The sequence below is a fragment of the Callorhinus ursinus genome, unplaced genomic scaffold (assembly GCF_003265705.2).
Source record: "Callorhinus ursinus isolate GAN/ISIS: 27379988/994484 unplaced genomic scaffold, GSC_fseal_2.0 scaffold15, whole genome shotgun sequence".
NCBI lineage: Eukaryota > Metazoa > Chordata > Mammalia > Carnivora > Otariidae > Callorhinus > Callorhinus ursinus.
In genome coordinates, this window is record NW_027397077.1 from 338406 (window position 1) to 364596 (window position 26191).

At 50.2% G+C, this 26191-nt stretch overlaps 1 protein-coding gene across 11 annotated transcripts in view; it reads right to left on the reverse strand.

Moving 5' to 3' along the window:
* EPS15L1 (epidermal growth factor receptor pathway substrate 15 like 1) overlaps positions 1 to 25648 on the reverse strand; it is a 95619-nt gene extending 69971 nt beyond the window's left edge. For 3 of the 11 annotated variants that reach the window (XM_025884755.2, XM_025884756.2, XM_025884757.2), the window contains exons 1-4: positions 25530 to 25645; positions 1783 to 1824; positions 1516 to 1605; positions 1012 to 1059 (exon numbers count right to left, since the gene is read on the reverse strand). In XM_025884755.2, coding sequence (XP_025740540.1) covers positions 1012 to 1059; positions 1516 to 1605; positions 1783 to 1824; positions 25530 to 25562 — 213 coding nt within the window. In that variant the 5' untranslated portion in view covers positions 25563 to 25645. Of the gene's footprint in view, positions 1 to 1011; positions 1060 to 1515; positions 1606 to 1782; positions 1825 to 25529 lie in introns of those variants that run through there. The other 8 variants (XM_025884750.2, XM_073900921.1, XM_025884751.2 and 5 more) reach the window with 6 other exon arrangements.
* Between the last annotated feature and the right edge of the window lie 543 nt (positions 25649 to 26191).

The following is a 26191-nucleotide window of genomic DNA, read 5'->3' on the forward strand; positions in this document are numbered from 1 at the left end:
TTCAACGTGCAGACGTACAGTGTGAATCTCAAGGAAGGGAGGAAGAGCTGATGGTGCTTTCCCAGCAGATCAGATCATGGACAGTAGGACACCAGGAACGGCATCCCTTGGGATACGGTTTGGGGAAAAACTGAACTAAATTAAAATATGACCATTTAAAATCACGTATAAGGGCGCCTGGGTGGCTCAGTCGGTTGAGCGACTGCCTTCGGCTCAGGTCATGATCCTGGAGTCCCGGGATCGAGTCCCACAACGGGCTCCCTGCTCAGCAGGGAGTCTGCTTCTCCCTCTGACCCTCTTCCCTCTCATGCTCTCTATCTCTCATTCTCTCTCTCTCAAATAAATAAATAAAATCTTTAAAAAAATAAAATAAAATAAAATAAAATAAAATAAAATCATGTATAAGTACTATAAATTTCCATTTACAGAACATTCTCAAAATGACAAAATCATGCTGGAGATGGAACCAGAAGGAACCTAACCACGGTTAGGGTGTGACTGCCATGGGGCAACATGAGAGAGATTCTTTTGGGGGCCAGGCGGTTCTGTGTCATAATGACTATGGTGGTTATTACGTGAATCTGTGCAATAAAATTACAGAGAACTATACACGCCAAAACCCCCCCAAAAGTCCACGTAAAACCAGCCAGCTCTGAGCAAGGCCTCTAGTTTAGCACCGAGCTGGCCTCTGAGCATCACACTCTGGTGACATAAGCAGCTCTCACTGTGGGGGTGCTGAGGAAAGGTACACCGGAACTCTCTGGACTGTTTTTGCAAATTCCAGGAGTCTTAAATGATTTCAAAATAGATGGATTTGAAAACATTTTCATCACCTGTAAGCACACAAGTAAATGAAACCTTGCCGTGTTAACAGTCTGATGGCCGCACTCATGTCTAGTAATACTTGTCTGCGGCAGTAACAAGGAAGGAAGTGCAGACGTGACCCAGCCTGCGGGGCTCTGGCCCAAGCCCCTCCACTTGCTCTGTGTGTATGTGTATATATATATATACCTGTTTGTCCAAGAACCCTTTACCTTCTGGGTCAGCCAAGTCCCATATCTGTGGAAACACAAAAATGCTCATGAGTGCAACTGCCAATCACTGCCCATTTATTCACAGAACAGAGCCACTGCCACTGCGTGTGGGCCTTATGTGTCGGCTGGAGTGGCCGTTCCTGAGCTGTGGGTGAGGAGGCAAATTTGCAACAGGTGAAGGACCTGCCCCCACCCCCATGGGCACACAGCTGGTCAGTGGCAGAGCCTAGAGAATACCCAGGTCTACTTGGCTCCAAAGCCAAAATAAACCCATAAGCTGTCAAGATCCCCAAAGCACTCAGGCCTCTTGTCTGCTGCCCAAGCAGTAAGTGGGATATCCACCAGTTACAGCCTGAGAGGCTCACAGTGGCCAGCCCACTCCCCAGGAGGCACATCCCCTGGAAGAGGGGTCTGGCCTTCGCCTACTGGGGCAGCCTTGAGGGCAGCCTCAGAAGAGAGGTCACTATCGGTCTTCACGTACCTTCCCAAGGATAATGTCTGAGAGCCCGGACTTCTTTAGAAAAAGCGCAGCTTCACTCGCCCCAACTCGCCCTGTGTATGCCGGGTCTACCTAAAATGGGGGAACAACTCTTGAGACAAGGCCTCAGATAAAGCAGCACACAGCCCACTGGCTATTGGCTGATAACTTGGAGGACAGAAAGGGACCCAGCTGGGCTCCTACTCAGGTTTGCGCCTGCCGAGACACGCCCTCTCTAATTCAATCCAAAAAGACACCAGTGAAACTTACCTGCTTGTAATAAGATTCATATAATGGATTTCCAGTGGGAATCTGTAAACAAAACCACAGACACTGGTCAAAAGTGGACACACGCCACCCTAAAAGAAAAAAATGTCATCCCCTCAAAGAGTCATTACCAAAATGTACAACAGTGAAAATCAAAATGTGTGCACTTTAAACGTCCTCTCTACACAGAGGGCAGCTTGTTTTTAGACACAGATCTCATATACTTACTCAGTCTGGGAAGGAGAAATGCTAATGCTCTTTCAAAGTCCTAATTCCTACACAAACAACTTGGTATTTAGGAAGCAGCAGCAGCCGAAGTGACTTCCACTCACTGAATGAGGGGATTTCAATGCGTCCAGGAGCTCAGAGGGAAAAGACACCCACCCTCTCCTCTGGTTCCAGAATCCGAACAGGAGTTTCTGCGCGTCATCACGGACCACCAGACGCGCAAGCTTCAGACGGGTTTCTCTGCCCCAGATCTTGTCCCCGCCCATCCTGTCCTCCACCAGCCACCAAGGGATGCACACTGACTGGCCCCCACTGGGAGAGGGCTGGCCAGTGACCACTCCTACTGTGGCGGGCAGGAAGTTCAAAGTCCTCGGCTCGGCACAGAAGACACTCCACATTCCAGCCATCAGATCCCCAAGACATCACTGTTCAGAGAAGGTAATCACCCGCTCTCGGGTCATGTGGCTCACTGAAGCCATGTCTGGATCTGGCCTGGTTGGCGGCCGAGCCCTCACACTTTGCACTATGTCCACAGCCTCTCCTCCCGACCTCAGCGAGCCGTCCCCCAGGGGAGGTGTCAGCTGGGGAAGGAATTAAGCAGCCACTACAATGTCTGCTCTAAAGGCTTACACACGTTGGTGTTTTGCCGCATGAAGGGAAAACAGCAGTCCACAAGCCTGCCGTTGACTTAGGGAGCAGAGTGAAGAATACACAATTATGCTTAACCGTGTAGAAGAACAGGACCGCTAAAGACAAGAAGGGCGGGGAAAGCGAGGCCTGAATGAGAGGCGGGAGTACTGTGTTTATTTTAAAAGTCTTTGAATGCCGTCTTGTGATTTTTCATAATGAATAAAACTGACAGAGGTGGGTTCCTTCCAGGTACAATCACTGGATGTGAACCAGCCCAACACTTGCATACCGCTGCGGCATAAAGAGACTTGCTGCAGGTCAAAAATAATGCCCAGATCACGGTCAGCTTCTCTGGGGGATGCCAACACCTGCGAGCGTATGAAGAAGTGAAAGTACAGAGAACACCGCCAGGACAGAATGAAAATAGAAGGAAAAGAGCACGAGGACCTGAAAGGGGAGAGAGGAAAGTCAAAACAAAAAGAAAGGGGGGGGGGAATCTTGAAAAAGCAGAGAAAACTAAACACGGCGCAACATGAAAAGGAAAGCAAGGCTGGGTGACAAGGAGCCATGGCTCGAGAAAGAAAAGGGGACTACAGCTGGGAGAAGGATCGAGAGGTTAAGGACACAGCTACAAGGCGCCGGCCTGGCAGGCTGCTTCCTCCTGCCTGGGGCGCTGGCCCCGGTCGCTGGGGGAGTCGGTCACTCCCAGCTCCTTCAGACCTTAGGCAGCAGTGCCCGCCATCACACCTCGTGTGACCTCCCAGGTTTAAAACTCGGGCATGCTTCCAAAGCACCTCCTCAGAGCAGTAAGGCGGACAGAGGAAGCAAAGCCAGGCTGGCTGTTTGTCAAGGTGAGAAGGTGACAGCAGCCACGCTGGCCTGCCACTGGCTCACAGGAATGGAATGCACAAGCCCAGAGGCCTCCACCCTGATGACAAAGGTCCCCTTCCCACCAACAATCAGAGAGGCTCTGGTCTGAAATACATTTCCAGTGGGATTTTTTAAAAGATCTCAGGGTAGGCAAGAAAAGAGGTTTCCAAGCTACTAAAATTCCAGTGAAAAAGGGCTGTTTGGGGCATACAGAGTTAACAACTGTTTCAAACTTCCCAAATGTTTCTGAGCTATTAGATCCACAATCGAGAAAAACAAGACCCCAAATAATCTGGAAAAGCCTTTGAAGCACCAGATCCAAAGCTCCAACGGTCTGTGCTAAGGGCTCATCCCCCCAGATGGTCTATGGCCAGCCTTTTTTTTTTTTTTTTAAAGATTTTATTTATTTGGCAGAGAGAGACACAATGAGAGAGGGAACACAAGCAGGGGGAGTGGCAGAGGGAGAAACAGGCTTCCCGAGGAGCAGGATGCGGGGCTCAATCCCAGGACTCTGGGATCATGACCTGACCTGAAGGCAGACGCTTAACGAATGAGCCACCCAGGCGCCCCTATGGCCAGCTTTCAATCCCACATTATCCACAAGTGACGGGAAACCACAAGAGTGTGCCTCAACTATTCCTCTCTCTGGGAATCAATTTAGTTAAGCTGGGCCAATGACCGCAGTTAGAAGCTTCAATGCGATTACTCATACTCCAGCTACTGTAAAAGCAGAAGGGGGGAAAGGGGAAAATACCAGATCTAGTTGGCACTTCCTCTCACCACTCCACCTCATCCCAGGGATGGGGGAGTCACGTCTGCAAGCTGCCCAATATGCCACTGAGACAGAGCTGAAGACACTTGCTGCCAATTGACACCAGGAATCCCCCAGTGACAGGCGGTCTACATGGTCAGCTCCTGGGCAGAGACCTCTGCCACAACCCGCTCACGGGTATCGGCAGCGGCTCCCAGAGGGAGTGCTACAGCTGCTGGGACAGAGCACGCTGAGAGGGGACACCAGAGCTCTTCACCTCTGTCTGACCCCAAAGAGAGCCCAGGGCCAAGCCTGGGGCACAGGCAGAAAGGAAATGGGCCAGGGGATGAAAGTGTAGAAAGTTTAAGAAAGCTGCAGAGAACTGGGCGAGGTCTTTGAAATGGTCGTAGGACACAGCCAGCCCAGGATGGCGATCTCCTTCGCCAACCCACTCTGCTAAGGGGCCATCTTCAACTTGCAGTGACTGAATTATTGATGAGGTTCAATTATAACTTTCAATTTGACCATTCAGTTGCTCATCATATCTTAAAATACTCGGAGATAACATGAAAAGTTTTTGTGGTCTCTCTGCTCTGTCCTCCGGCCTAATTTACAAGGGGCGGGGGACGACAGGGAAGGGGAGCGAACCCAGAACAAGTCCACATGCGAGGGCTTTAAAACATCACAGTTCATGTGAGCACATGCAATTTTAATGCTGGAGAAAAGCAGCTTGAGATGAAGAACACAGCAGAACCACTTTGGAGGGGAAATCCTTTGAAGTTTGGGGTTCTAGCCACTCCAAAACCTTAGGATTGAGCCCATCCAGCTCTGACCCCCGCGTTTGTCCGTAGGCAGGACCCTTCCTAAATCTTTACACCTGGAACCAGGAGAATTCCCACTCTTCCGGGAAAGGGTGTGCTTTCATGCCAAACAAAGCAATGATTGCCAGCCTTGCTCATTTCAAAAATGGCATTTTTTAAAGCTAACCAGTTTTTAAGACTTTTGGAAAAAAGTTTAAGTCCTTGCTCTGATAAATAGGGGGGCACATTTATGGAGCACTCATGGTTTCCTATCTAGTACCTCATTTAATGCTCCAACAACACTACGGCACAGGTATATTGGTAGCCCCAATTAACAGGTACTCAGACTGAGGGTACCTTGCCCAGGGTCACAGAGCCAATGAGTGACAGAGCCAGAGGAGCGCCCAGGTCATGTGGCCCTAAGCTACTTTGCATGCTGCAAAAACAGCCCAGGCATGACAGAGCTGGGCACTGGGTCACAGCACAGCCTCCCATGCATGGCAGCCTTGGGAAAATGCACGCACGTGATTACGTGATGGTGCATTTTATTCATCCCAAGAGGTCAGAGTGCAAGACCCAACTCGACTGTATAAACTGACTTGAAAACCAGTGCAGCTTGTCATTTCCCCCGGAAAGCCAAGACCCCATAACAGCTGTATTTTTCTTTTCTTTTCTACTGTCCTATATCCTTTTTTTTTTAATTTCACTGTAGTCAGCACACAGTGTTATACTAGTTTCAGTGTACAATATCGTGATTCCACACTTGCATATATTACTCAGTGCTCATCAAGATAACTATTCTTTAATCCCCACTGCCTCTTTCCCCCGCCCCCACCCACCTCCCCTCTGGTAACCATCTGTTTGTTCTCTGTAGTCAAGAGTCTGTTTTTTGGTTTGTCTCTTTTTTCCTCTGTTCGTTTGTTTTATTTCTTAAATTCCATATATGAGTGAAATCATGTGGTATTTGTCTTTCTCTGACTGACTGACTTCGCTTAGTATAATACCCTCTAGTTCCATCCGTGTCGTTGCAAATGGCAAGACTTCATTCTTCCTTATAGCTGAGTAATATTCCACTGTATATATATATATACCTCCTCTTCTTTATCCACTCAACTCTCAATGGACCTTGGGCTGTTTCCATAGTCTGACTTTTGTAAATAATGCTGCAATGAACATAGGAATGCATATATCCCTTCAAGTTCATGTTTTTGTACTCTTTGGGTAAATACTCAGTACTGCGATTACTAGATTGTAAGGCAGTTCTACTTTAAATTTTTTGAGGAACCTCGGTAACTGTCACCAGTTTGCATTCCCACCAACAGTGCATATGGGTTCCTCTTTTTCCACATCCTCGCCAATACTTGTTGTTTCTTGTGGTTTTGATTTTAGCCATTCTGACAGGTGTAAGGTGATATCTGAATGTGATTTTGATTTGCATTTCCCTGATGATGAGTGATGTTGGAAGAACAAATATTGTTAAAATATCTATACCACCCCCAAGCAATCTACACATTTAATGCAATCCCTATCAAAATACCAATAGCATTTCTCACAGAACGAGAACAAACAATCCTACAATTTGTATGGAACCACAAAAGACCCTGAATAGCCAAAGCAATCTTGAAAAAGAAAAACAAAACTGGAGGTACCACAATTTGAGACTTCAAGTTACATTACAAAACTTTAGCAATCCAAACAGTCTGGTGCTGGCACGAAAAGATATAATACATAGATACAAAAATGGAAACAGAATAGAAAGTCCAGAAATAAACCTACAATTATATGGTCAATTAATCTTCAACAAAGCAGGAAAGAATATTCAATAAGGAAAAGACATCTTTAACAAAAGGTGTTGGGAAAACTGGACAGCAACATGCAGAAATGAAACTGGACCACTTCCTTACTCCATACACATGAATAAACTCAAAATGGATTAAAGACCTAAATGTGAGACCTAAAACCATAAAGATCAATAGAAGAGGCAGTAATTTCTCTGACACTGGTCATAGCAGCATCCTTCTAGATAGGTCTCCTGAGGCAAGGGAAACAAAAGCAAAAATAAACTATTCGGACTTATCAAAATAAAAGGCTTCTGGGGCACCTGGGTGGCTCAGTCTGTCAAGTGTCTGCCTTAGGCTCAGGTCATGATCCCAGGGTCCTGGAATGAAGCCCCGCACTGGGCTCCCTGCTCTGCAGGGAGCCTGCTTCCCCCTCCCCCTCTGCCTGCCACTCCTCCTGCTTGTGCTCACTCTCTCTCTCAAATAAATAAAATCTTTAAAATAAAAATAATGAATAAAAGGATCTTTGAAAAAAAATAATTAAAAACCTTCCGCACGGCAAAGGAACAACCAACAAAACTAAGACAACCTACTGAATGGGAGAAGATATTTGCAAATGACATATCCAATAAAGGGTTAGTACCTAAAATATATAAAGAACTTACACAACTCAACACCAAAGAACCAAATAATCCAATTTAAAAATGGCCAGAAGATGGGGCCCATGGGTGGCTCAGTCAGTTAAGCATCTGTCCACGGCTCAGGTCATGATCTCAGGGTCCTGGGATTGAGCCCCACTCCAGACTCCCTGCTCAGCTGGGAGTCTGCTTCTCTCTCTCTCTCTCAAATAGATAAATAAAATCTTTTAAAATTTTTTTAAAAATTAAAAATTAAAAATGGGCAGAAGACATGAACAGACATTTCTCCAAAGAAGACATCCAGATGGCAAACAGACACATGAAAAGATGCTCAACATCACTCATCATCAGGGAAATGCAAACGGTGTATTTTTCAATCAAGTTGCCAAGTTTTGCAAGAATTAGCCAAATAACACCCAAAGACATCCTGGTCTGAGTTTCTACTTGGAAAACCAGATGCTGATACAAAAATGCAGCCCATCGGGGCGCCTGGGTGGCTCAGTTGTTAAGCGTCTGCCTTCAGCTCAGGTCATGATCCCGGAGTCCTGGGATCGAGCCCCGCATCAGGCTCACTGCTCGGCAGGAAGCCTGCTTCTCCCTCTCCCACTCCCCCTGCTGTGTTCCCTCTCTCACTGTGTCTCTGTCAAATAAATAAAATCTAAAAACAAAAAAACAAAACAAAAATGCAGCCCATGGGGCACCTGGCTGGCTCAGTCAGAAGAGCATGCAACTCTTGATCTCAGGGTCATGATTTCAAGCCCCACACTGGGTGTAGAGATTACTTAAATAAAATTTAAAATAATAATAATTTTTAAAAAAACACAGCCTAAAGAAGTGCTCACTTAATAGTCGTTACATTTCTGCCTTCCATTTAGCGTTGGCTGCCCTCACTGCTTGCAAAGCCATTATCTTGGCAACGTGCACAGTCGTATTCTGTGGCTGAGGAACCTGGGATTAACTCATCAGCATTCAAAAACATCAAAAAACACTGGGGCATCTCTAACCTCCCAGGAGCTGACAGCTCTCTCCAACTGTCCCATCAGAAGTTTCTAAACCAGAGCTAAGGTAAACCTTGCTGAGAGAAGGAGAACACTGATGTGGAAGAGAGCTTTTATAAATCACAAGAAAAAATATATCCTAATTTTTAAAATGAGCAAAGTATAAGATAAAAGAGATTCAGAAAGAAAAGACACAGCAAAGTTGAGGGAAATGTTCAATTTCCATACGGCAAAACAGACTGAAGCACCAGCATTTGCTATCAGGTTGGCAGAGTCGGCAAAGTGGGGAACGAGCATGTTGGGCCCTGTGGGTGGGAAGACGATCACCTGGCTTTTCTGGGGGGCAATGCAACACTGCACAGTTAATGTGCACACCCCTGATATGCAGGTTTTACTTGATTCCTACCAAACTCCAGCAAGATTTTTTGTAGATAAAAATAAGATTCTTCTAAAATGTATAGAGACAGGCAAAGGAACCAAAATAGCTAAAACAATTTTGAAGAAGAAAAATAAAGTGGGAGGAATCAGTCTACCTGATTTCAAGCCTCACTATAAGGCAGCATGGCAGTGACGAAGGGGTAGACACACAGAGCCACGGGACACAACGGAGAGCCCAGAAACAGACCCACACGGGTGTACCCGACTGACTACTGATAGAGGTGCAGGGCCATTCAGGAGGAAAGAGGCCTGCACGGCATATGGCACTGCAGCAACTGGACATCCAGAGGAAGAAAATGAGCCTAAACCCAAGTCTCACTCTTTCTACAAAAATTCACTCCAAATGGGTCACAGGCTTAAATGAAAAAACTTAAATGGAATAATACTTTTGGGGACAAAAAAAAAAACACAATAAAATATTCAGGATCAAGGGCTGGGCAAAGAGTTCTTAGACTTGATACCAAAAGCCTGACTCATAAAAGGAAAAACTGATAAATTGGACCTCATCAAAATGAAAAATGTTTGCTCTGTGAAAGACCCTGGTAAGGGGATGACAAGCCAAGTCACAGAAATATCTGCAAATCACAGATCTGACAAAGGATTAGTATCTGAAATATACAAAGAACTGTCAAAATTCAAAGGCACAAAAGCAAACGATGGAGGGGACGGGGTGGTGCGTGGCTGGCTCAGTGGGTGGCACATGCGACTTGATCCTGGGGTAGTGAGTTCAAGCCCCACATTGGGCACAGAGTTTACTTTAAAAAAAAAAAAAAAGGCAAATAATCAAATGAGAACACGGGTCAAAGACATGAAGAGAGATCTCACCCAAGAAGACGTACAGATGGCAAGTAAGCCCATGAAAAGATGATCAGCATACGTTAGTCATTAGGGAAATGCAAATCAGAACCACAGGGAGATGCCACCACACACCCATCAGCATGGTGAAAATAACAATGACACCAGTGAGCATGCAGAGAAACTGGATCACTCACACATTGATGTTGGGAAGGTAAAAATGTACAGCTACTCTGGAAAACAGTTCAGCAGTTTCTTAAAAAGAACTAAGTGTGCAACTGTCACAAGACCCAGCAATTGTCCTGGGCATTCATCCAGAGAAATGAAGACTTGGGTTCACATAACATCCTGTCCTCAGATGTTTAGTGCAGCTTGATTCATAACTGCCCCAAACTGGAAACACACATGTCCTTCGATGGGGGACTGGTTAAATGAACTGTGACCCATACACACACACCCTATGGAATACCACTTGGCAATGAAAAATGTCAAGGAATGAACTACTAATATGTGCAACAACCTAAAAGAATCTCCAGAGGATCATACTAAGTAAAAAAGGCCAATCTCCAAAGGTTATGTGCTGAATGACTCTATTATATAGCATCACTAAAATGCTGAAATTCTGGAAATGAACAGATTAGCAGGTGCCAGGGGTGAAGGAAGGCATGGGAGTAGTTAAAAGGGCCAAGAGGTGGGATCCCTGTGTGGGATGGAACCGGTCTGCACCTGACTGCAGCTGTCAAAGTTTTGGTTGTGATGGTGTACTACAGATTTGCAAAGTGTTATCACTGCAGGAAACAGAGTGAAGAATACACAGGATCACTCTGCATTATTTTTCCTCAACTGCATGTAAATCTATAATTATCTCAAAATAAATTTTAAAAAGAGAGTGAGAGAGACAGGAGACCTCACAATCAACAAGGTGACATTCTGAGACACTCAGGGAAAGAATACTGAATAGGGACTGGGTATCGATGGAGTAATACTAAGGAATGATTAAATGCATAAGGTGTTGATATGGCACCATGGTTATGTAAAGAAAAATGGTCTTCTTGTCAGAAATGCAAACTGAAATATGATTTCTGAGATTTTATTCTTTTTTAAGATTTATTTTGAGAGAGAAAGAGAGAGAGCAGCAAGAGCGTGGGGGAGAGGGGCAGAGGGAGAAGGAGAGAGAATCTCAAGCAGACTCCCTGCTGAGTGGGGAGTCCAACCCGGGGCTTGATCTCACAATCCTGAGATCACAACCCAAGCCAAAATCAAGAGTTGGGACACCAAACCGACTGAGCCACCTAGACACCCTGATTTCTGAGATTTAAAATAAAAACCTCAGAAATAAAAATGTATTTGGCAGAAGAGGTCAGGGATGGTAGACAAGTGCAGAGAGAATGGTATTTGTTTGAGTGCCTGGCTAGCTCAGTCGGTAGAGCATATGGCTCTCAATCTCAGCATCATGAGTTCAAGCCCCACGTTGGGTATGGAGCCTACTTTAAAAAAAACATGGCATTTGTTGTAAACAGGTGGTGGGCACATGGGAGTTCATTAAACTCTCCCCTCTACTTTGAGTGTGTGTAAAAATCTTACATAATTCAAGACCAACATTTGATATGTTTCTGCTTTGGCAAGGATCCTAATGGTACAAGCCACTTTAAGTGTTAAGTACGATAAACAAAAAGCAGCTTTATCACCAGCAGTGCATACTTTTGACAAACAATAAAAACTAGCACTTTTTTTTTAACTTTTTTTTTTAAAGATTTTTATTTATTTATTTGTCAGAGAAAGAGCATGCACAAGCAGGGGGGAGTGGCAGGCAGAGGGAGAAGCAGTCTCCCCACTAAGCAGGGAGCCCGATGTGGGACTCAATCCCGAGACCCTAAATCATGACCCAAGCTGAAGGCAGCCACTTAACTGACTGAGCCACCCAGGAGTCCCAAAACTAGCACTTCTTTAACACACACATACACACACACCCTTCTGCTACTGTAAGGTCTCCCCCTGGGGGGTCTACCCCGAGGAAGTGACCAACTATGCAGGAGGTGGGGAAAGGCAAGAGCATTTTATCAGTTCACCGTGCTGGAGGGCAAGGACTATGGGTGACAGCAGAGGTTAAAAACAGGCGAGGATCCCACACAGCAGTAAAACAGCACAGGCAGAACATTTACAGGTGGGGTATGATCGTCAGGTATTTGCTAAGTGCAAAGGGAGGGCCCAAACCAGCACACACAGTGATGACCTGGCTGGTAAGCCCATAGCGATCACATATGCACATGGGCCTGAATGTGGCAGGACAGATGCCACATGCTAACACTGATTCCTACCAGTGAACTGGTTCCCTGCCCCACACCCGTGGCTTTCTGAGTTCACCAATGTTCTACATTAATGCACACTGCTTTTGTAAATAAGACAGGAAAGACAAAGAGCCACATATAAGAAGAGGCATCTGAAGATACAGGATTCTCTCTGGGGACCCAAATGACTGCCATGACGAAGGACGAGCTGAAGATGTGCACCCGCCATTCAGCACAGCATGCGGGGCCTCCGTCTAACCCACTAGGAGCTCAAGGCCTGCGGTGGGGACATGACATGGGGTGGGGGTGGGGGGTAAGGCCTGCAATCCCCACCTACAAAGAGAACCAAAGAGCAAGAAAACCATGCGCGAAAGTTGAGACACACACTGCAGCGTCAAGGTGAAGACAGCCAGAGTGAGTTCAAGGCCAGGAACTATCAGGAGGAATGCCGACTCAACGTGTAAAAGCTTCAGCGCTCCCAGAAGACCACTGCTCTTGGCCCCATCTACCAGAAATGGAAATAAAAGAGAAGCTGAGGTCACCTGAGGCAACCTTCCCACCCTGACACACCACCCTTTGCAGGAAGCAGGACCTACACTGAGTCCTGAAGGTCTCCACCCACACACACCTCTTGGCCTGGTGCTGGGGGGGGGGGGGACCAGAACCACACGGAGGTCAACAATGCCACTAGACAGATGTGGACTCAAGGCCCACCCCACCACTAGAGTACTGTGCAACCCTGGGGAGGGTGAGCAGCCTCTCTGTGCCTCGGTTTCCTCATCTGGAAAATAAGGCTGTGCATTCCCAGCACCAGAGGCTGGCATGGGGTGAGCACTCCTCCAACGTCGACTATCTATAGTCCCGTTCTCCTCCTCGACCTCTCCCTTCCACCGGCTCCCGTGTGAAACCGGCACCCATCTCTAGAAACGTCCCCCCGGGGCGCCTGGGTGGCTCAGCTGGTGAAGCGACTGCCTTCAGCTCGGGTCATGATCCTGGAGTCCCCGGATCGAGTCCCACAAAGGGCTCCCCGCTCAGCGGGGGGTCTGCTTCTCCCTCTGACCCGCTTCCCTCTCGTGCTCTCTCTCTCTCTCATTCTCTCTCTCTCTCAAATAAAGTAATAAAATCTTTAGAAATGTCCCCTCAGGCCATTCCACTTCAGACTACTGACTTCCCACCTACTCTTCACAGAAAACTTCCCGGAAGAGTGGTCTGCCCTTGGGACTTAGAAATTCATTCATTCACTCATTCAACAAACATACGTTCAGTCTGCACTATGAGGAAGAATCAAGGATACAGAAGGGTGTGAGACAGAGCTCTAGGGCTCAAGATGGGGAGACAGGCAGGCAAAGTGAGCGCATGACTACAGCACCAGGTGCCCCGGGATGTGAGAGCTATGACAGCAGGAGGCTCAACTGGAGCCTCCAGAGCCTGAGCCAGGGGTCAGGGATGGGCAAGGTGGACTCCAGGGCAGAGGGGCCCGGCAGGGACTTGGGTTCATTCAGCACGGTTTCAGCCAGCCAGGAAGGGCAGACACAGTGAGGTAAGAGGGTCTGTGCCCACCCTGCTGAGAGCCCGGAACGTGATCCCTGCAACGACCTGAGCAGACGTGCACAAGAGCCAGGGAACTGAATATGCACTTAGCTACGCAGAGTGGGCGACAGGGGGAGCGATGGGGGGGGGGGGGGGCAGGGGGGGGGAGGACTTTGGTAGGCCTCCAGGGGGATGAGGCCAAGGAATGCAGCCACTCACTGTGCCTAAACAGACACCTTTAAACATGTTTCTCTGGGATGTCCCTATGGGACATGGAGGTGGAAATCTCATTCCCAGTCAAGCAGTTTCTACAGAGTGTCTTGGAGATCCTAGTCTGGAGGGGAATGTCATCGCACATAACAATGCACACGGAGGGCTGCCAAGTAAACAGACAGGGGTGGCGGGGGCACTCAGCAGCCCACACATGCACCTGTGAGGGCAGGGAGACTGCCACTGCCCCAGCTGAGCCTGCCCAACGGGATACAAGACAACAAGCATGCCTAGGAGCACCTGCACTGAAGCCCTGGTGGTAGACAGGCCTGCAACACAGATGGAAAGAGGCACCACTGGTGGGGAAACACCAAGGGAGCAGGGTCCTGAAGGGGGCAGGGGATGGGCATGTAGGGAGGGGCATGGGGTTGAATGCAGCCACACAGAGAACAGGTGGATGGGACTGGAAAGGGTCAGACAATAAGGAGCTCCCAGGACCTTGCCCAGACAGCCTGGGTGGAGCAGGGAGCAGATCCTGGCCTGTTCTCCCAAAAATGCTGCTTAAGATCAAAAGCGGACCAGGCCTCCCCAGAGCCCTCCCTGGATATCGCTCTTCCCAGCCTCTCAGAGAACAGCCCCTGTCCATTCTGTCCTTCCTTCCTCTGCACGGTGGACCAGGCCCTGAACAGACTCACAGGGGTGACAGCTCAGCAGTAACGGCCCCTACACAGCAGGGCACCTACTGCCTTCCTCGAGAATGCCCACTTCCCACAGTGCTTCCAACTTTCCCGAAGTGTGCCCTGAATCTTCCCAAAATTCCTTTCCTAGATCAGCCACCCTGGGATTCCAACGTCTCTGCCATGTGCTGAGCTCTGGCCCGATATTTCACCATCCCATAAATGGGCACACTGCTGCCCAGGACTCGGGGATCCCTAGGAGGATCAGTTCGGCAGCTCTATGCCTCTCCCCTCCTCTCTGAGGGTGGCATCATCAGCCTCCCGGCATCCACTGCTCTTCTACAGAGCCTGGGTCCTCTAGGCACCAGGTACCCAGTAGGCTCCCGGATTCCATGGTGAGCAAAAAGACAGTCGCCACCACCAAGGAGGAGCGGAGCATCGTGGTCTGGTCGGGGAACAACCACAGAAGAACAAACGTGCTGGCAGGAGCAGGGAGAGGAATTCACATGGTCACGCCCCTGGCTGGTGAAGAGTATGAGGTTCCAACCGTTAGCCTAGCTCTCGAGGTGCCCCACAGCCATCCCCTGCCCCTGCTGGGCTAATTTCACTACTTCCCCCTCCCTCCCCACCACACACGCATTCACCTGGCCTTCCGCTCAGAGACACTCAGAGACATCTGCATGCACAGCACTCAGTCCCCGCTCTCCTTCCTGCTCTGGCAGATTCTCTACATACTGTGCACAAGATGCTCCCTGTCTGGGCACAAATTATTCCCTATGCCTTGGGTGGGGGGCTGTGCCTGCTCAAGGCCAATTACCTCCCAGCCCCACAACCGACCCCCTGCTTTAAAAACCTCCCCAATTCCCCCCAACTGAAATGAGTCTCTCTCTCCTCCACATTTCCATAGCCCCAAACCTACAAGTGGGACATTTCTTAATGTCCAATTTTTGTCAAGGCTCTCTAATGACTGGGGCACCTCCTTCCTACATTTTCAATTCTGGGGGGGTAGGGGGTGAGTCAGAAGTCTCACACTTATTCTACCTCTTGCAATGCTGGCTCTGTAAGCAGGCCTTCCACAAACTTTTTTTTTTTAAATAAACGTGTTTGTTTGTTTGTTTGTTTGTTTACAGAATGGGTAAGATTTTGATGGAGCCTCAGGAGGGAGTGGGTGAGCTGGGTGCAGAGAGGTTGATGCTTGGGTAGACACAGTTCCACCACTCAGCAGCAGAGGGAAGACAAGCTACAAAGCCTCCCAGGGCCTCAGTTTCCCCAGCCATGGAATGGGAATAATACAGTGCCTGCCCTGAGGATTACTTTAAGTACCGGATGAGAATACATAGGTAAAGCACACCCTACAGCCCCCAAATGCTACTGTATCCATTGCTGCCCTTCTTATTACTATCACTGAGACAGAGAAGCTGGCTTTATTATAAAGAATCAGAGGTGGGGGTGGGAAGGGAAGTCAGGCAAGGCTACTAATCAGGGCGTTTGGCAAGCATCAAATCGCAGTCCTGACAGCACACCACACGAAATGATCTTTGCCAAAAAATGATAAAATATTTCACCAAATGTTGGCTACGCTGCAGTACGTATTGTACTCATTTTCTCACTCAACTAGTTGGCTGAGTTGCTCCCAACAGTCTTTTACTAGTTCTTAGTCTTACTTATTATTTTTTTAAAAATATGCAATTACACACACAGCAGGTTAAGTGCTTAGTAGCTGTGAATTAAAGGATAATTCCGAGTGGCTAAAAGGCAACAAAAAATTAAATCAAGAGGCCGAATGTCAACAGGACCAGCTTGGCGTGAAAGAAAATGCTGATTCCCTGGTCTGGCGTGTGGGCGAGAGAAACAACAGCACCGACTTGCACGCACTCAGCAACTGTGGGCATCTGCTCATCCCCTGCGGAATCCTTTTCTCGGTGGAGGAAGTATCCACAAGGATACAGGGGTACAGCACTATGGGCCCAGAGACCGTTCTGGTCTTGATCAAAGAAAACTCCCAACAGGGGCAATGTTCTCCACAGCACACACCTAGGTGCTGCCGGGTCCTGGCACCTCCAGCCACAAACAGTGCTGTTGCTAGGGTGTGGGGGAATTTAGAGGGTTAATCCATGCCCTAAACTTTCCAGTCCTGGATTAATAATCTCCCTGTGAGGACCTCACCCTCAACAGGCCTTTTCTTTTCTTTATTTTTTTCCTGTTTATTCTTTCCCCCTTTAAAAGCAGTCTGAAAGAAGATCATTTCCTTTTCCCACTGAATATGTAAAACTGAAAACATCCTTGTGGATTAAGAAAAGCCAATTTTCTGTGGCTCGACAGGCATGCTTGTTCCTGTCATTAGTAAATCAGAGAACTCCCCTCCCCACGCCCCCTCACAGCACAAGTGAAGAGACACAGGGAGCCCTGCGAAAGGGTGGGGGCCTGGCCGTCAGGCCTCCCTGACTCCCCTCACCAGCGCACTGGGTGCCTGCTTCTTCAGACAGAATGTCTGGAGACAGAACATTTCCACTAATCAACTACCATCAGTTAGAGAAGACTGCTCCCTGGCCTCTCTCTGGAGCGTGCAGCCACCCAACAACAGGCCGATTATCACCTGCCTGCCGCAGGGGCTCAGGACACAGCAGGGACAGAGCTGCTCCTGCCCTCCCAGGAGCCCATGGTGTGCCGTCCACAGGAGAGAACACTGGCTTTGGAGCTACGGTCTGATCCAAACACCCCAACTCCCTGGGAGGCCTGAAACCTGTCACTTTAGCTCTGTCCTCCTCTGTTTCCTTGTTCAGAAACGAGCACAGGGACAGTGACAATGACACTTCCCTAATGGGGAGTCAATGGTGAATGGACACAAAGCGGGTGTCAAACCCCCCCTCCCTTCTTCTGTACAAGATCTGCACCCCAAATCTCTCCCCAATACCTGGGTTACCAGAGTCAAGGAACAGGGCTCTGATGGGGTGGGAGGGGGTGGGGGGTGGGGAGCAGCCGGTCTGAAAGGCTGCACCCATCTGCTTCCTCCAGTTCTGCTGGAACAGAAGAGGGAAAAGAGGAAGGAAGACCCAGGTCCCCACTTCCTGCTCTCCTTCTTTCCAAGCCAGTGAAAGCAATTCGTCCCACTTCTGCAGGCTGCCACCCGACCTCCACCAGGGTATCTGCCACAGGGGCTCCTACTTAGCTGTAGGCCTGGGAGTCCAGCTCCAGTTGAGCCATCTAAAGGGCAGGGGCTCAGTTTTATTCTTCTTGGTCCCAGACCAGGACAGGGTAGGTGCTCAGCAAATGGAACCCAATGGTGCCCCTGGGAGCTAGGCTGCTTCTCAACTGCACCTAAATGTGGGATCCCACCAGGCCAGGAGGGCCCACTGCAAGGTGATGGGTCTTGTCTCACCTGACCCAGCCACCCACCTGGCACCACCCAGGAAGGCTGGTCTTGCCCTGCTGGCTGGACACTGCACCTGCCTCCTCCTCCTGCCTCCTCCCCACACTTAGAAGGTCCCAGTGCAAATGACCATCCCACACACTCCTTCGATCCCCAACCCCTTTTACTCTTCTGGAAACAACCTCAGGCCAGGTTGCTCTTTTATCACTTCATGTTCATATCACAACAAACATCTCTGAGCCAGTCCCCAGCTCTGCCCATTCTCTATGCAAGTGGTCAGATCTGAACGTGTCACTCCACTCCTCAAGAACCTGCCATAGCTCCTCCCTGCTTCACATACTGTGGGCCTGCTCTACCATTCTGCCATTTGTTTAACAAATGATTACTGAGCACCTGGGGAACAAGGACAAATTAAAACAGTCCTTTGTGGACTTGTAGTCTATGTGGTGGGGAGACTAACCATCAATCTGATAATGCCACCAACAGAAAATTACAGACTGGCATGTGGAAAAAGTACAGAGTATCCCCAGAGGCATGAACAGAGAAGCTGGGCCAACCCGTCAGGGAAGGCTTTACCTTAGGAAGTGATGTGCCAGCTGAGATATGAAGAGGAGTAGAGGTTAACCCCGAAATAAAGTGGGTGGAAGAACATCCCAGAAAGGGAGCCATAAAAAGCATGTGCAAAGGCCCTGAGGCAAGAGGGAATGTCACCTGAGCAAGCAACTGAAAGAAAGGCCCAGGGTTGGGGCTCCTGGGTGGCTCAGTTAAGCGTCTGCCTTCAGCTCAGGTCATGATCCCAGGGTCCTGGGATCAAGCCCCATGTCAGGCTCCCTGCTCAGCAGGTAGTTTGCTTCTCCCTCTCCCTCTGCCCGCCCCGCACCACCTCGTGCACATGCTCGCTCTCTCAAATAAAAATCTTAAAAAAAAAAACCAAACAAAAAGGCCCAGGGGCCGCAGGGCAAAGCAAACAGGGAGGGTAGAACTGGGAAGCATGGGATGCAGGTGAGCAATGTGTTGGATGGGGCAGAAGCCCGATTCCAGTCTGCAGACGGTGACGGCCAGCCTTCCTGGCACCATCCTTCCCAGCTTTTAACCGGTGTATACAAAAGGAGAACTGACTTTCTATCAGCTGGTCTGAAACATGATCAGTAAATTGGTTCTGCCATCAAGAGTACAGCAATCCCACCCAGTAAGCGGGGCCAGACGGAAGTCTAAGGACATGGCTGTTTGTGGTCATCTGCAACCTCTACTTCCCTCCAGCAGCTTGTGACACTGAGGGCTGGGCCTACTATGGCGAACAGAGCATTCTAAGCAGGAGCAGCCCTCTGGGCCACCCGGCAGGCAGGTCTCCTTCCCTCTACCCACCCACCCCCACCCCCTCAACCACCACCATCAGCCACTCTCTAGGCAAGCAGAAACCCTGTCAGTCCCTTTTGTCTCAGGCCAATCTGTAGGCCAGGCACAAACTGTGTCCCATTTACCAACCACCTTCTTTCTTTAATCCCTAAGTCACCCTAGTTAAAAGAGGGCTATGGACCCCAGAGTCCCCAGCCCTGCAGCCCTGGCCTCCATTTAGGCCCTTTGAGCTGGAATTCCAGTGTCTTGGCTTCTGTTTATTCTGCTTTCCCTCTGTCTGAAAAAGCATTCCTTCCTCTCTTCCCAACATCCCCACAGCCCAGCCCAAATGCCCCTTCTCCATGCAGTCCTTTCCCAAGTGGAAGCAAGTTATCCACCCCTCATCCAGCTCAGACCACCCATGGCCTGGGCCTCCACCGTGGCCTGGAGCAAGCCGACCCAACTCGTGGACCAGGCATGGCTCATTCATTTCTGCATCAGCCATGGAGCAGCAAACACCCACCCGCGCAGGGGAACCTGTAAAGACGATAAGGCAGCTCTGTTTCTCCCATGACTCCAGTGACATGAGATTAAAACAATAAACTAAGAATTCAAACAAGTGATCTTTTCTCCATCAGACTCCACAGTATCTACAGGTTAGGTGGCATGACCACTGTTTAAAAGCAAATGAGATCTCACACTGTTGAACGCTTGGCAGTTAAAAAAAGGGGGGGGGGGCGCCTGGGTGGCTCAGTTGGCTAAGCAACGGACTCTTGATTTCAGCTGGGGTCTTGATCTCAGGGTAGTGAGTTCAAGCCCCGCATTGGGCTCCATGCTGGGCGTGGAGCTTACTTAAGAAATAAACAAACAAACAAAACCTACAATGCAACACAGAGCCCCAGGCCTGCATTAGATGAGCTGTGTCAGCTCGAGCTTGCTGGGTGTGACCTTTCACAACTAACATATACCTCTGGGCCTCAGTTTACACCTTTATAAAGTGAGGAGAAGACTGACCAGTGTGACTCGGGAGGATACAGTGAGCAATACAAAATGCCTTTCCTGCTCAGTCCGGGGCTCCTGAGGCCTCCCGAGGCCTCCCCGACTTCACATGTGGGACCATAAACTCTACTTCAGTTCTCACCTCGAAGATCACTTTTTCGCCCTGGGACACACTATGTATCTGCTTATTTCCGTCCGTGCCCCGCTCCTGAGAACCTCGGCTGCACGGGACAGAGCTATCTTCAGGTTCCCTGCTGCATCCCACTGCCCATGAGGTGCCCAGCAGAGAGAAAATGCCTAATACACATCTACTGAACGAACAGCGTGCGTGGGGTGCTGACATTCCACTGTCAGGAGGCAGATACATAACGGGGAGTTACTCCCAATTTGCACATGGAGAAACTGACATAGAGAAAATATAGCACAACTGAGGGTACTGAAAGGACATCTGGGGACCTGAACTCTGAAAAACACAACCTGAAGGGACCTCAAATGATAATGGGGTGGGAGAGTCGTCTTTGAGGAAGAATGTGGAGTAGTCTTCCGAGTGGACGCTGGCTGCTCAGGTGAGGTCTGAGTGGGGAGCCCCTGCAAGCACCCCCAGCACGGCTGTCGAGATGCCTCTCATGGGGGGGGGGTGGTTGCGTCCATCTGACAGCATAATAATGTGAGGTGGCCTGAGGCATCAGAGAGTAGACACTCAGCTCTCGGGTACCAACTGATCAAAGACAGTCCACTTCCCGGAGCAGCTGATCGTGTGAAGAACCAAGCATGGGAAAGTTGCTTTAAAGTTCAAAATTGGGGCGCCTGGGTGGCTCAGTTGGTTAAGCGTCTGCTTCGGCTCAGGTCATGATCTCAGGGTCCTAGGATCGGGGCCCACGTCAAGCTCCCTGTTCAGTGGGGAGCCTGCTTCTTCCTCTCCCTAAAATAAAATCTTTAAAAAAATAATAAAATTCAAAATTGGGGCAAAGGGAGCAAAATTTACATGTTCTTGCTTAACTGGTAGCTACTTGGTCCACAAACCAGGCCAATGCAGGTCAATAAGATAAAGAGCCAAGAAATTCCGGATCTTACAGGGTAGGGCCAATCTTTACTCTAAAACCTGACTCTCTACTCACCAACTTATACCACATCACCATTAGCATTCTAGTAAGACAGAGAGAGTAGCAATTATTTTAGAGAAAAAAAAACAAGAGACGAAAGGACAAACAAGTGCCCCAAGCACTTGGCATTCACTGCAGACACGTTCACCGGGTGTTGCTCTGGGCGAGGTGCCCAGCAGGCTGCCTGAAAGAGGAGAAAGAGCAGGGCTCTGCAGGCAGACAGATGTGGGGTCGACCCACCAACTATGGGACTTCGGCAAGTGACTTAAATCTCTGTGGGTCTCAGTTTCCTGTTTGCAAAATGGGAATAAAAATTTAGAACCTGGCACCCATTAAAAGGATGATGTATCTCAAGTGCCTGGGCATAGGAAGCACATGACAAAGGAGGAGGGCCCCAGTGGCATAGGGGAGGGGGTGGAACTCCTTGGGCACACGGCACACTCTTCATTAATGAGCCCAATACTTTCCATGTGCTTCCTGGGTCAAGGGCCACGCAAGGGACCCACAGAAGGTACAGGAGGGAGAACTGTCATTGAGGTGGGACTGAGGGAAGACACCATCAAAGAGGCCTCCAAGAGTGGCCTCCAATGGGTGGGAGGTAGGCTAGGTTGCAGCAGGAGATCACGGCATGAGGTGGGGGGATGTGGAGGAGCCCTGGGAAGAGCCACGGCTTACGTGGAAATGGTGCGGCAAGGTGAGGTGGAGCAGGCCCAGGGCGCGTGGGAATGCTGAACCAGGAGCAGTCAAGCTGGACATACGGAGGGGAGTGAAATGGGAGCAGCTGGAAGTTTCTGGAGCAGGGGGGTGGTTGCGCGGAATGAACTATGAGGGAGAGGCTAAGCAGGAAGGGGGACAGGCCCAGCCCTGTGAACTTGTGGATGTGGTAAGGAGGTGGCCAATTCCAGTGGGCAGCCAGTGGGGGGTGGGATGGAGGGTTGGCAAGGGAGAAACAGGAGGCTGGACTCTTGGTGGGGGAAGGGCATGCTCTGTGGGGAGACCCTAAGACGGGAGCAGAGAGAGAGAATGCAGAAGACAGAGTGAAGGCCAACTGGTGGGTTACAGTAACCAGTGGTGTGGGGTTCAAGGACGACCAATGACAGGCCACTGGGGTTAAGGATGGCATGATGACCAGTAGCTTATGAGACCACATGGTACAAAAGGGGTGAGGAACACAGATGCATTCCCGGGACAGGAGAGGCAAAGGGGAGCTGTGCTTGGGAGAAATCAACCCTAGACTCCTGACTCTTCAAATGGGCAAGATTTGTATTCAGGGTCAGAAGAGACTGTATAGGGAAAGAGGTGCCATAGATATTGGGGAGTATGGAGCAGACCAAGAAAGGTGCTGATGGGAAAAGTGCTGGGGACAGAGGGGAAACACACTGCCCCCCTCCCCTCTGCAAACCTGCTGGCAACCACTTTATTCACCTCCAACAGGCCATCCACGTTCCAAGTGCGCCCTACACCTCAGTCCAACCAGAGCAGAGCCTCATGCTCCAGGGGGCTCCCTGACTGCCCTCAACCAGAAATTATCCTGGAATCATATCCATGCTTCCCCAGTAATTATCTGTGAATCCGTGTGATCTCAGCTGGGCTGAAAACACCTGAAGGGCTATACCTCCCACCTAGCTTGACAGGAACACCTGGTGCAGACCTTCACTAAGAACAGCCATAGAGAAATGTTGACCTAACTACCTGAAAGAAGAAAACCTACTCGTGCCTTCGTTCAACAAACATAAAGGAACAGGAAAAAAACACTGAAGTCAGCGACCTAAAGTTGTCATAGGCTCCTGGCTGTCAGCCTCTTGCAACTCCTCCTTCAATTTTGCTCCCACCCCTAGCCCCATCCCACACGTAGAGAAGAGCCACCTGTAAATGGCGCTGGTCGGTTGAACTCTCTGGTTCCTGCTTCATGCGTTTACCTGACAACTCCTGGGTGCTGGTCACAGGAGCAAGAGTCTGCACCTGCTCTGACTGGGTGCCTGGTCTCATGGGGAAACAGACATCTGTAGACCATGAATGGTGCTGAGCAGTATGTGGAGGAAACACACTGCTGGTGGGATGGAAGAGGGGGCCCTATTTATGACAAGTGGTCAGCAAAGGCGTTTGGGAAGAACGACATCTGAGCTACCACCTGGAGAAGGGAAAAGAGCCAGGCACTGACAGCACCAAGAGAAGAAACAAGGAAGAGAACTTCAGGAAGAAGGAAGAGCCAGTGAGGACACCCTGAGAACAGAGAAAGCCTGGACTGCGGGAAGAGCAGAAAAGCAGCAAGTATGGCTGCAGTGTGGGTACCGGGGAAAGCATGAGGCGGGAGAGGGCAGGCAGGCACCAGACCCAGCAAGGCTTCCTGAGAAGGAATTGGGATCTTATTCCAAAAGGTGCTAAGCAGGTGAATCACATGACCTGATTCATGTTTTCAAACCTTAACTCACAGTGGCAAACCACTGCCTTCCTCCAAAGCTAATCCTTCATCAGTAAAATAAGAATTCCCCTCTCCATGTTGTGTGGATAAGCACCAACCTGTTAGAAAGCACTTAAACTCTAAAGCACTCAATAAACATTAGCCACTGTCATGTTCAAAGTTCAAATTAGGGCTACTGTCAAAATTTGACAGAAGTTTTAAAAAGATTCCCCCCCAAACTGGAAGCACTTTCTCATTAAGTGAGCCTAAAGCGAGTTTCGACCCCTACACACACAAACACACCCTAAACTGTGGCAACTGGCTATTAGCAATAACACCCCACATCTGTATGGCATCTAGTTTACATAGCACTCCCCTGTTATAAGAACATGTTAATTAATAACCACTGGTCTTTAATACTTTTAATTTAGTGACAGTGTTACAAATTGGCTAGCTCTTGCAAGATTTAGCAGGTATGCATGTCTCTCTCCTTAGAACAGCTGGTCAGTCGTGCCAACCTGCCTATCAGCTCTCTTAAGGTTTAGCATTCTTACTGCTGTGGTCTACATTCCCATATGTCCCAATCTGCCAGAGAATTAAATGATAATAATTACAGTATCACTGAGTGCTTTGATGTGCCAGGCACTGTTCTAAGCACCTTACAAACTTAATCTTCACATTATCCCAATATTTTTATATTTCCATTTTCCAAATGAGTTCTAAGAGCTTCACCCAAGGACACTCAGAAGAATAAGTGATAGGGGCGCCTGGGTGGCTCAGTCGTGAAGCATCTGCCTTCGCCTCAGGTCATGATCCCAGGGTCCTGGGATCCAGCCCCGCATCCGGCTCCCTGCTCTGCAGGGAACCTGCTTCTCCCTCTCCCACTCCCCCTGCTTGTTCCCTCTCTCGCTGTGTCTCTCTCTGTCAAATAAATAAAATTAAAAAAAAAAGAAGTGGTGATAGAGCCAAGAACTAAACAGAAGATGATATGACCCTGTGTCCTCACTCTTAATCCCAACTCTGTGCTAATTAATTCAGACAAAATGCTTATAATCTTGTGCTTGGTACAACACAGGTATTCAGTCAATAAAGGCAGCTGTTAGTAGCAGGGCACAGGTAGTTTCTAGTTCCCTTGAGAGTGTCACCTCCGGGAGAGCAGCGACCTTGTCTGTCTGGGTGACTGCTGCGCTCCCAGCACCTGGACTAACGCACATTTGACGGATAAATGAATGAACGCCCCTCCCAGAAAGCAGGGCTGCCAGCGCAAAGCTCTTTTTTTGCACGTATGTGTCGCTCCACTGTTACTGCCCCTTAGTAAGACCACCAGGCGTGTTTGAGGGCACAGGGAGGGGCCCGGAGACGTGCGATCCCCCCTTTCTCGATTCAAGGGTGGCGGAAACAGCTCCCAAGGAATTGAGGGATGAGTCCAGGATCGCACTGCCGTAGGGTCCTGACTCTGGCAGGGCTCTGCCGTCCACCCCGGCGGGGACACTGTCTGCCCCGGCGCTGGGACCCGTCAGGAAACAAAGACTCGCGGGGTCGACGCACCGGCAGAAAAGCTCACTCCCCTCGCCCACCTCCCCGAATGAGAGCCCAGTGCCACCGTGCATCGCCCGGCCAGGGAGCGGCGGCGAAGGCCGGGCATGCAGCCGGGCCCGGGCCCCAGACTGTACAGACACAGGCAGCTACCCCGCCTGTACGCCGCCCGCAAAGGGTCGCCAGGGCGCGGGAGGCCGCGGGCCGGGCCGGCCTGTCACCTTCAGGACCGCCCGCCCACTCGCCCGCCCTCCGCGGGGGCCCCTCAGCGCGAGCCGCCGCCGCCCGGCTGGGCCTCCCCGCACATCGGCCTCACCGCGATGCCCGTCTCGCGCCCCGCGCCCCGGCGCTGCGCCCCCGCCTGCCGGCCCGTACCTGCTGGGAGAGCGGGAGGAGCGGGGCCGCCATCTTCCCGCGGACTCGGGCTCCGAGCGCCGGGGAGACGGGGGCGGGGCCGCGCGTGCGCACGGGTGCGAGGGGCGGTGCGCGCGCAACTGAGTCCGGGAGAGGGCGGACCGAGGCAGGGCTACGCACGCGCGACCCAACCCAAAGGGGCGGGGTCGAGGGCGGGGCCGTGCACACCTAGCCCGGGCCGAGAGGGGGCGGGGCCGGGGGCCCGGGGGCCCGGGGACCCGGGGTCCGGGCCCGGGAGGAGCGCGGGCCCCCGAATGGGCGCCAAGCTTCTCTGCCCCCTTACGCCCGGCCCGCCCCGTGGCCCGGCACCCGGAGGAATGACGTGCTAGGTGCCGTCCCCTTCCCCGTGCGCCTGGCAGACGCCTTGTGGGGAGGTTGTTGCCCACCCCGCAGAGGGTCAGGGACCTCGCCGTGCCCAACAACGCTCCCTGTTTCTGGGATAGGGTGCATGTGTGTGGGGGTGGCTGGCGGATGTGTGTGTGTGATAATTTCCCAACTCTCACTTTCTAGCAGGGTGACCTTGGCAAGTTAAACTTAAGTACCTTCTCTGAGCCCCCAATCCCCTTCTGAGAAGAGGGGATGGTAATATGTGTTTGTTGTACTTCTACCTCCACATCTCACAC